The sequence below is a fragment of the Acytostelium subglobosum genome (assembly GCF_000787575.1).
Source record: "Acytostelium subglobosum LB1 DNA, scaffold: scaffold1, whole genome shotgun sequence".
NCBI lineage: Eukaryota > Evosea > Eumycetozoa > Acytosteliales > Acytosteliaceae > Acytostelium > Acytostelium subglobosum.
In genome coordinates this window covers 1,644,301-1,655,833 of record NW_012236531.1, presented here as the reverse complement: position 1 = coordinate 1,655,833, position 11,533 = coordinate 1,644,301, and the positions used below count along the sequence as shown (strand labels likewise).

The following is an 11,533-nucleotide window of genomic DNA, read 5'->3' as shown; positions in this document are numbered from 1 at the left end:
GCTACATAAAGAATGTTTGAAAAAAAAAAAATCACTGCCATTGGAGTGACTTCCAACACCCACAGGTCTCATCCTTCCTACCTTTCATTCATTCTTTTCTTTGTATCACCTGACTTTATCTCAATCTGTTTTGTTTGTTTGTTTGTTTGTTGGTGTAGGTCCACAGTCTGTCCAACTACTCATTCATTCATTCTTTCCACATGATACACCACACTAAATATACTTATAATCTCAATCAAGAGATGTCAACCAACCATAATTATCCAATTAGTCCAATCATTCAATCAATCAATGATAACCTGTATCCTATTCTTCATTTACTTATGTTTCAACGCATACTTGATGAATGAAAGAAGTTAATGTAAGTGAGTTACTGAGAACATTGCACATGTCGCACCATTGCTGGCATCCAGCAAAGGGTGTCGGCACTCTGAATGCCGCTTCCATGTTTATTACCGGTGGTGTTTTTGTTGGGGTAATTGGGAAAACGACAAAAGTGTCGGTTTTTTATCGGGTGTAGTAAAAAAAAAAAAAGATCTACAATATTATGGTTGGGTAATTAAGTACTTGGGCCTTGGAAGGGAGGTCCCTCCGACTCGTCATCGTTCACCACGTCTGTTTTACTCGTCTTTATGATGATCAGTATGAATGAGGTGAGACTGAGTCATTCATTTGATGAGAGTCATTCATTCATTTCAATTGAAATTAGATAATTATACAAATATATATACAGATACATATTATATTTCAGCAGACTTGTCATCAACAAACCCCCTCCGACTCAGTCTGACCGACACTAACTTACACGCGAGTCCCCGACACCCGAACGAAACATCAAATTTTTCAAACACAACTCCAACTCAAACCAAACACACACATTCGCGAAATCGACTCGACCCTTTCTCGCTTCACAAGCACTTACACTCAATACATTCATTCATTCATTCACATATATACATATATATATATATCACTATATCTATATATCTCAATAATATATATATAATACTAATAATAATAATAACAATAATATAATAATGGCAAAGGACGAATTGGAATACTTGTTCAATAATAATGAATCGGACGAACAATGCTTTGACGACGAGGAGTCTGACGAGCCAAAGGAGAAGTGTGGAGTGTTTGGTGTGTACGCACCAGAGTTGGACGTATCACGTATAACATTCTTTGCTTTGGTCGCCCTGCAGCATCGTGGCCAGGAGAGCTGTGGCATAGCCACCTACGATCAGCACTATTCCGTGCACGTCGAGACTGGCATGGGCCTCGTCAACCAGGTGTTCACAGAGGCCAACCTGAAGCCATTGAAGGGCCGCATGGCCGTCGGTCACACACGTTACTCAACCGCGGGCAAGTCCACCATCATCAACGCCCAGCCCGTCATTGTGCAGACGCTGCACGGACAGGTCGGCATCGTACAGAACGGCAACTTGACCACGGCGCAGTCGCTGCGCAAGGAGCTGCTCCAGGCCGGCGTCGGCTTCTTCAAGGACTCGGACGTCGAGATTATCACACAGCTGCTGGCTGCCAACCCGCCCACCGACGGCAACTCCTCCCCCCTGCCATTCGAGCCCAACAAGCCCAACTGGGAGGGCAGGATCAGCCACTTTATGAGCAAGTCAGAGGGTGCCTACTCGTTGTGTCTGATGACACCCAACGCACTATACGGTGTGCGCGACTTTAGAGGCCTGAGGCCACTGTGCATTGGCGCCATCGACGTGCCATCCAAGGACGACCCCACAAAGACCATCCCTCGCTACGTCCTCGCTTCAGAGTCGTGCGCCATCAACACCATTGGTGGCCGCTACATCCGTGAGGTGCGTCCCGGTGAGATCATCAAGATCGACGACAACGGAATCGACTCGTTCATGGGCCGCCAGCCCACCGAGATCCCCGCACACTGCATCTTTGAATACGTCTACTTTGCCCGTCCCGACACTCTGCTCGAGGACCAGCTCATCCACAGCGTTCGTCAACGCATGGGCGAGCAGCTGGCTCGCGAGGCCCCACCCCCCGCCTGCTCCGTCAAGGATCTCGAGACAATCGTCATCGGTGTGCCCGACTCATCGCTGCCCGCCGCCATCGGCTACGCCAAGCAGACTGGTCTGCCCTACACTGAGGGTCTCACCAAGAACCGTTATATCCACAGAACATTCATTCAGCCCACCGACCACCTCCGTCAGCAGGGCATCAAGCTCAAGTTCAACCCTCTCACCGAGAACATCAAGGGCAAGCGTGTCATCCTCATCGACGACTCCATTGTCCGTGGAAACACAATCAAGTATGTTGTTTGACAGATGATCACGAATGACAAGTTGACCATTCATCCACTAACTCAATCAATCAATCAATCACAAACAGGGCATTGATCAAGTTGATCAGAAGTGCTGGAGCAGTTGAGATTCATGTTAGAATCTCATCGCCACCAGTTCTGCATCCATGCTACATGGGCATCGACATGGCCACATACGAGCAGTTGATTGGATACAACAAGACACTGAAAGAGGTGTGCGACTACATTGGCGCCGAGTCCTTGGAGTACCTGAGCTACGATGGCATGGTGTCCGCCGTCACCTACGGCAAGAAGGACCGCCAGCACACCCCAATCCAGATCGAGGCCGCCCCCGAGCAGCAGCTGCAGACGCAGCAGGTGCCCGCCCCAGCGCCCCAGCACAGCGACACACAACCAACACAGCAGCCAGCGACCTGCGGCGGCAAGCTCAATGGCAGCATCAAAGCCAAGGACAACGGATACTGCAGCGCCTGTTTCACTGGAGAGTACCCAATAAAGGTGGACTTCTAAAGGTTGTTGTTGTTTATAATCATACCCATACATGCTCGCGCATTATTAGCTTTCGTCAGACGATGCAGTTGATCGCTCGTCCACTCGACTAGTCTTTTGTCGTTTGATTATCTTCTTATTGGGCGCCGCCACGACCACCTCCTGAGGCGTGGCTGGCTGCTTGGCCACGCGACCACGACCACGTCCCTTGGGCTTGGCCGTGGCCTGTGATGGTGTTTGAGGCGAGGGCGACTCTTCATTGACCACCTCCTCCTCGGACTCGTTCACTGGTGTCGTGGGATCTGATCGCATGGGTGTGGATCCAGCACGTGTCTTGCGTCCACGAATGATTGGTGAGGGCGCCACAGACGAGCGACTGCCTCGTAGTGATGCCACCGGGTTGGAGACCATCTCCTCGGTGAACACTATCTCCATCTCACGCTCAGCGTACTTGCGCATGGACACGGCGCAGTTGTAAATCTCAGAGTTGACCTCGTTGTACTCGCATGCATTGTTAAAGATGAGCATCAGGTCGTTGTTGAACTCGCCACAGTTCTGATAGCGACCCTCGTCCAGGTACTTCTTGAGCGTCGCCAAGTCCATGCGATGTTTGATCACACGGTCATAGTCAGGTGCTTCATCGCGTGTGATTGGATGGTCAAAGATTGGCGCGTAGCGATGTGAGTTGATCGACTTTAAGGCCTTGGCCAGCGACACCATTATCGTCTTGCGGAAGCGTTTGATGTCCTCCTCGCGACGCGCTTCCTCGTCCTCCACCGAGGACACTGGTGTGCTTGGTATCGACTGTGGTTCACTCTTTACCAATGGAGTCATTGGTGTCTTTATAATCGATGGTGAAGGCAGATGGTCCTCTGACTCACTTGCATGTGTTCCACTGAATGGTGTCGATGGTGTATCGTCATTAGACTCTCTAAGTGTCTTTATATCGTTCTGAAGTTGACTATGATGATGGTGGTGGATGGGTCAGTCGTCGGCCGGCCGGCAGTGTGTTGCCAACATCCATGTTGGTGTGACACATACTTTATATCTTGGTTTAATGTAACAATGTTCTTCTTTAGTTCATCTGTTAGACGTGAGCGTATTACACTCTCTATACTGTTGCCATTATCCGTCTCTTTTGCCAACAATGCCTGCATCCTATCATAGTATGAGTGACATTGCTAATCAATGTTTGAATGAGTTAGTATCCATTGATTGATTGAATGAATGAATGAATGAATGAATGAATGAATGATAGTATACCTTGCCATTTGTGATGTATTGTTTGATACGTTGTGATTGTGTATCTGATATGTATTGATGTGAGATGTCTTGGAATCGTTGAAGTTGATCGATGAACTCTTTATGTACATTGTCCCATTGACATTGTTGATCATTACTATTATCAGTATATCTAGATACAATATGAAGTAATAATATATTAACAATACATTGTGTTGTAAAGTCAACTATTATCCCATTATCTGTGAGTTCATCATCATCATCATTATCATCACCTTCCACTACTGTTGATGTTGTCTCTGTTGTTGATGTTGAAGTTGTAGTTGTTGTTGATGTTGTAGTTGTGTTGGTAACATCACTGTCATCATCTATCAACATTGGTTCTTCTACCGAGGTAGTTGTAGTTGTAGTTGTAGTTGTGGTTGGAGTGTTATCAACATCATCGGCATCAATCTGGTCTGTTGCCTCCTGTTCCTCTTCAACTCTATCACCATCATCATCATCATCCATACTTGGTGTTGTCATATCGATGATTATATTATTGTTTTTGTTATTTGTTTCATCCTCCATTATCTCATTTTCTCAATTGTCTTAATGCACTGCAAGTCAGTCAAATTGAATGTGAATTGAAGGAATGATGTTCAATCAAACATATACACATACACATACAAGCAATGAATGAATAATGAATGATAAGATAGGATGAGGTTATTGGGCCATCCAATCCACCATTCAATTCAACCAATAATACAATACTTCTAGGTATTGATGTTGATGATGTACCCGACAAACTTACCATCCTTTCCTATTCAATGCCATTCATTTACAATAAACATAATAAGCCGATTGTTTGTATGATTAGGCGCAAATCGGCAGTCAACAGTTGACCCTTCGAGCCTCGTGTGTGAATGTGACCCTCCCCCTATCCTCGAGGTGAAACCACCACAACAGTGTGTTGTTCCGTTTAACTAAAAAATCTTAAATATCCACTTCACTTGAATGAACTCAACAACAACCAACAACAAGGTGGCTGACCATCCATCCAACCAACTTTCACTCATTCATTCATTCAATCCATTCATCTCACTCATTGTCACTCACTCTGAACTCGGAACCCACCAAACAAATACATACATGTACAATATTATTATTTATTGACTTATACATTAATATATATATATTTATTTATTATACTATTTATTTATTTAAACGAACGAACGATTAATCAATCGTCTCTCATGAAAGAACAAAATGGATAGGATCGACCAACCAACAACAGCAACAAGCAGTAATGCTCTAAACATGAACAATAACAATAGCAATAACTTATTATCGTCATCACCTCCATTATTATGTATAAAGATAAACAATGTGCGTAATTGTAAAGCGCTCAATGGTACTTCGGATGGCGCATTGGTATGCGTGATCAATGTCGAGGGCACAGACTATCATCCAATCGACTTGATACTCCGTCGACCAAAGTCAGACACAGGCCTTCAAAAGAACTCCTTTGTATTCCAATTGCCACAACAGTTCACTCACTTTGAGATGTCCTTCAAAAAGAAATCACACAAGGAGGTTGATGCAGCCGCCTCCTCGTCCTCAACTCCCTCAACATCATCACCCAAACTTGGTGGACAAAGTGCACCGGTTATTGCAAAGACTAATGTACAATTACAATATTCAACGCTGCCTTATAATGTGGCTCAGATGCTGCCACGTCGTGCATCACATCAATCATTTAACGCTGGATCACCATCATCGAGTCCATCATTATCCTCGTCGGGATCGATGCCAATGTACGTCGGCACAGTGTCCCCGGCGCACTCTGGCGTCACTGGCGGCATCACAATCATAAAGAGACCTGGTGGCTCACCCTCGTCCACAGCAGCATCTCCAAATGGCCATGGCCATTCTGGCTCGCCTCAATTCAATGTACCACCATACTCACTGTCAGGCTCGCCCAAAACTGAGCGATCACCTCGTCATGGCTCACCGTCGATGGTGCCAATCAATCAATCCACTTCAATGTCCTCGCCGGCACTGGCCACCGAGCTGGAGGAGACGAGGATCGAGTCGAGTCTCCGATGGTACAAGCTCAACATGTACGAGAATGGACAACCCCTGGACCTTCAGCAGCAGCTACAACATCAATATCATTATGGACACAGCGAGAGCGAGCTGACGTTCACGTCTAACGAGCCCGAGGTACAGCTCAAGATCTCATACGAAAACTCCAACGTTCCAGCACTCGTGCGCATGAAGTCACTGCACCGCGAGCTGCTCGACATGGTGGTGACATCCAAGCTGCAGCTGGTCAATGCTTGCTGCTCGATCGTAGACATCACCGCGGCACAGATGATGGCCAAGTCTCTTGTGGACATCTTCCACTCGCATCACAAGCTGCTGCACCTGCTCAAGTACTTCCTCAAGAAGGAGGTGGACAGCTGCCACGACCCCAATACACTGTTCCGCTCCAACAGTGTCGCCATGAAGATGGTGGTGGCATACGGCCACAAGACTGGCCAGCACTACCTCGCACAGACACTGACACCGCTGGTCGTGGAGCTTTGCGGCTCACAACTCTCGTTCGAGGTGGACCCCCAGCGCCTGCAGCCCGACGAGGACGTCACATCCAACATCCAGAATCTAAAGATCTTTGCACAAAAGTTCTTTGATCGCATCGTACAGTCGATCGACCAGTGCCCCAAGTCCATCGTGGAGATATGCTACTACTTCAAGAAGATCGTCAGTCGCAAGTTCCCCAACCACTGGCGCTCGGCCATTGGCGGCTTCATCTTCTTGCGTCTCTTCTGTCCGGCGTGCGTGTCACCAGAGAACGCCAACATCATCTCACCAGGTCGGGTGGGCATCACGGAGCGTCGCGCCTTGGTGCACGTGGCCAAGTGTCTCCAGAACCTGTCCAATCTGGTCACCTTCAACCAGCCATACATGGAGCCAGTCAACGATTTCATCGTGTCTAACGCACATATTCTGGAGGAGTTCTTCTTGCAGCTTGCGTCGAGGCCCACCGAGGACCAGACCATCGATGGTATGATGGTGTCGGAGGAGTCTCTACAAGAGGCCATCGTATACATGCAGTTGTTCCTCGATCGAAACCAAGCTCGAGTGCTACAGACCCTTGCAGAGAATGGCTGCCAGGGATTGTACTCGGCAGACAGACTACAGAGCGCGATTGATGCGTCCAAGCGCTCAGTGCTCACTGTCAATCAGCTGGCGCTGCTCTCAAAGTATCGCTCAAACTCGGCTGGCTCCAACGGTTCGGCACGCGTCGAGTTGAAAAAGTCGAGGTCCAACTCTGAGATCAAGGAGCCGCCCATCAAGTGGCAGACCACCCTGTCCAAGAACCTGCGACTCGCCAAGCAGACTGTAATAACACCAACACTCAATGTAATTTCTAATATCCCCAATGGCAACAAAGAGGAAGAAGTAGTATGTATCTGAACATTGGACACGCGAGATCAATCACAAACTTACCAACCTACCAATCAACCCCGCCCTCACCAACAGATCCTCAACACAGACAGTGAATGGAGGGATGAACCACGACCTGCACATGTTGTGGCCATTCAACTCTTGCGAAACATTGTCAACATTTGTAAGAATAATAGACTTCCTGATCAGCAGCTGAACATCCAGCCACTCAACTGGGCACAGGTTCAACAATCACCAGAGTTTGCAGCGTTTGCACGTGATGTTGCCGAGCTCCAATCAATCACATTCGATTCAATGCAACCAGACTACTTGGCGGCATTCTTCATCAATGTGTTCAATGTGCTCACGTTGCATCTGCACTTTGTGCTGGGCCCACCCAACACTGAGGTGCGTCGCAAGGCCTACTCGATCCACAAGTACAACATTGGTGGTAACTTGTTCTCGCTGTGCGACATCCAGCACGGCATCCTGCGCGGCAATCCCAAGAACAGCATCACTCGCACCCGCCAGATCAGAGGCGGCGACGTGCGTCGCCAGTTCATCCTGCCACTGGACCCTCGATACCACTTTGCCCTGTGCGCGGTCAATGTTGCGCTACCCTGTCTGCGCATTCTAAGCAACGAGCGACTGCTAGAAGACCTGCACAAGTGTGGCGAGGAGTTTTGCAGCAGCAAGATCGACATCTGCACCAAGAAGAAGGAGATCAGTCTGCCGCGCCTGTTCTCGCAGTACGCCACCGACTTTGGCAAGAGTCGCTCCGAGATGCTCAAGTACCTGTTCCAATTCCTGACGATGGCCAAGCGCAACGACCTGCTTGACACGATGGAGAAGCCCTCCTACCTGTGCCTGTACCGTGGCGAGAGCTGGACGCCCATCACCAACAAGACCAAGCTGATCGACTTTGAAGACGAGGCCGAGCGCGAGCTCGAGGAGCGAAAGCTAAGCGAACGTGAGAAGATCCTGCGTCGCAAGTCGCGATCATTGACACACGGCAACAAGATGACACCCATCGGTGCCAAGAAGGACTCGACTGCATCCACACTGATCAACTCGCTAAAGTCCAACGCACTCGAGTCATCCAATCGTATAGTTGGCGTGCTCAACAGTGTGGTGACGAGCATGCAGGACACTTTGGACATTCACTACGTGTCCAGTGTCATTGAGGTCTTGAAGCAGATTACCAAGAACCTGTCGTTCAACGAATGGCAAAAGGGAGCCGCCAGCTTCATGGGTAGCGGAGGACATGCTCATTCGAACGACACCAAGCCATCGCTCACGATCAAGGCACAGATACAACTATTCAGTAGCCTTCAACAGCATTGCCTGTCGCCTACCCTTCTCACGTCGTACTCACCAGTGTTCCAAGAGCTCTACTCTTTGACATTGTCGATCGAGAAGGAGATGAGCAAGTTCCTCGAGTTCATGGACATTGCCTCATTCTCCCAATCCAACGACATCAACGAGCTATTGTCAGATGCGGCTGAACAGATCAGAGAACTAACAACTGGCAAGCTAAAGGAATCGTTGGCCAACACCACGGAGGCACTACATCTCACGCTCATCTACTTTAGTGCAACACTTGGTGCCAAGACCTCGGCCATGATCAAGTCACCAGGCACCTGTACACCATTGGAAGAGCAAACATTATCAATGGTATGCAAGGAGTTACAAAACTATGATGGCATTGGCAACAACAACAGCAACAGCAACAACAGCAACAAGGCAATGTTGATGAAGCGTGACTCTGAGTTGATCAACAACAAACTTGCAGAGCTTTTGGATCATGTCAAGCAGTGCAAGACTCGTGACCAACTATTGAGTCTCATTCCCAGGATTGAAAGGATTGGCAAGCTTGTCTACACTCTCGAGGAGCAAACAGTTGGCAGATACTCTCCAAGACAATCACCAAGATAATTCGATCAATCATTCATTCAATCATTCAATCATTTATTTATCCATTCAACAAATAATCCTGTACCAATAATAATCTTATTTTCCTTCTTCTGGAACACCATCTTTAATATTTTTATTAATAATAATTTCCAACTAATGAATGGTGTTGGTGTTGATGATGTCCTCACTCATACATGTGCCCAGCAAGATCTGATCGCCTTCCAACTATCTTCTGGAACAATGATTTATTGAAAGATAAAGATCCAAGACCTGGATTGAATGAACAAATACTATATGAACACTTGATCTCTCCCCTGGATTTTAAATCTAAAGGACACAGTACAATTAATTTCTACCGATTTCATCACCTTTAATATAATTAACAAATTAACTAACTATTTTTTTTATTATTAAATAAATAAATTTAAAAACAGAACTCATCTAACTCATTCACTTAATAAAACAAAATAAACCAGAAGCAAGCACTTATCACTTATCCAATCCATATCATATAATTATATAATAAATATAATACGTTATACATTAAATTATTATTAAACGTCACATCACATACATCACATCGTCTCGTCTCGAACCTCGAATGTTTGTTTGATTTATTTATTATTTTTTTTATTTTTTTCATTCACCTCCTCAACATTCAACACAACTACTCTTGTTTATTGTTTATTGCTTACAACAGACACAACACAACAGACACAAACACAACAAACAACAAAAATGTTTTTATCTATACCAACTATTATTCTTGTTCATGTAGCATCTCATTTGGAAGCATTGGACGTAATCTGTATGATACTCAGTTGCAGATCATTATTCAAACTACGGCCAATCATTGCCAAGTTTGCTCCGTTTCTGCTTCCAATGCCTTACTCTCGGCCTCTGCTTGAAGCATATACCAACTTATGGTGCCAAGAATCTTCGCTTCGAGTTCGAGAATTGAAGAGAAAAAGAGCAAGAGCACTACCATTCTTTCTCTATCCTGATCGGGAAAATGGTAAGGGTACAGCAGATGCAGAGGAGGCACAATATCGTTATCGCCTCCACGAACAACGTTACTGCAAGAAACCAACAATAGGCTACATCCCACCGCCACTTACCTTGCCAAAAGATAGAGCCATCAAAAGTCTTTCATTTTGGTTCGAGAGTCCATCCGACTTCGAGGTCACTTTCCCAACAACACTTCGAAACATCAATGTTTCTTACAGGCCAACAGTGCCAATAACTTTACCTACTCCTTTAGACTATTCGTCGCTACACTCGCTGTCTTTCTTGAAGTCACTCTATTCCCTATCCAAACTCTCACTTAGTTTCTATCCACACACACTGGAGACATTGGATATTCCCAAATCAATTACACAACTCACACTCAACGATTGCACAATTTCTGTCGATTCAATTCCACTTTCTGTAACGATTCTGACCTTCAGTAGATTCAAGCAAACATTGGTGCCAGGAATCATCCCAAAATCTGTCACGACACTCACTTTCAACTCTTTCTTTCAACATGTTCCACCTGGCATCATCCCCTCGTCTGTGAACTCTCTCTCATTTCGCCACGATGGTGACATAATTAGAAACGGTGCCAAATTTGTTGTTGGCAGTCTTCCATCCTCACTCAAATCTTTGCATTTTAGATACACTCAGAACTTCCAACTTGGTATTATTCCTGACACTCTTGAGGATCTGTTTATAGATATTTACAACCAGGAAACAACTCTGCAACCCGGATTTCTTCCACAACACCTCAATCGTCTTTCACTGTGCGTCCAAAATATTTTCATCGCTCCTGGTGCAATTGCAGATTCTGTCACTGAATTGGTCGACCGAACTGGGGGTTCTCTTAATCACCCATCACAACTACCACCATATCTGCGATTCCTTTCGTACAACATCATGGACAGTAATCCAGTGGAGCAGTTGACAGAATGGCACTGGCACATTACTTCTCACTGTTTATTTTTGCAGAAGCTCTGGATCCACAATATCAAGAAAGCAAACACCTTTCCTCGTGGAACACTCCCTCTGACATTAACAACACTTTTTCTGGAATTTAACTGTAGCGAACATGAACAACTTAACATTGAAAACTATTACATTCCAAATTCGGTCACCGACCTGACATTA

General features: G+C 46.1%; 4 protein-coding genes across 4 annotated transcripts; 3 read left to right on the top strand and 1 right to left on the bottom strand.

Annotated features, from left to right (window-relative positions):
- Positions 1-1,004: 1,004 nt before the first annotated feature.
- SAMD00019534_006880 (hypothetical protein) lies at positions 1,005-2,818 on the top strand (the record flags this gene model as incomplete). The annotated part of the gene is made up of 3 exons (XM_012904121.1): positions 1,005-2,296; positions 2,377-2,602; positions 2,681-2,818. Coding segments are annotated over 3 exons (1,656 nt in total), but the record flags the coding sequence as incomplete, so codon positions are not given.
- A 45-nt stretch (positions 2,819-2,863) lies between these two features.
- Positions 2,864-4,549, bottom strand: SAMD00019534_006870 (hypothetical protein; the record flags this gene model as incomplete). The annotated part of the gene is made up of 4 exons (XM_012904120.1): positions 2,864-3,758; positions 3,839-3,978; positions 4,061-4,104; positions 4,249-4,549. The coding sequence occupies 4 exons, from the start codon at positions 4,547-4,549 to the stop codon at positions 2,864-2,866; spliced, it is 1,380 nt and encodes a 459-aa protein (XP_012759574.1).
- Positions 4,550-5,290: 741 nt separating this feature from the next.
- On the top strand, positions 5,291-9,409 carry SAMD00019534_006860 (hypothetical protein; the record flags this gene model as incomplete). The annotated part of the gene is made up of 2 exons (XM_012904119.1): positions 5,291-7,492; positions 7,571-9,409. The coding sequence occupies 2 exons, from the start codon at positions 5,291-5,293 to the stop codon at positions 9,407-9,409; spliced, it is 4,041 nt and encodes a 1,346-aa protein (XP_012759573.1).
- A 717-nt stretch (positions 9,410-10,126) lies between these two features.
- SAMD00019534_006850 (hypothetical protein) lies at positions 10,127-10,501 on the top strand (the record flags this gene model as incomplete). Its single annotated transcript, XM_012904118.1, has 1 exon — positions 10,127-10,501. A coding segment is annotated over one exon (375 nt), but the record flags the coding sequence as incomplete, so codon positions are not given.
- Between the last annotated feature and the right edge of the window lie 1,032 nt (positions 10,502-11,533).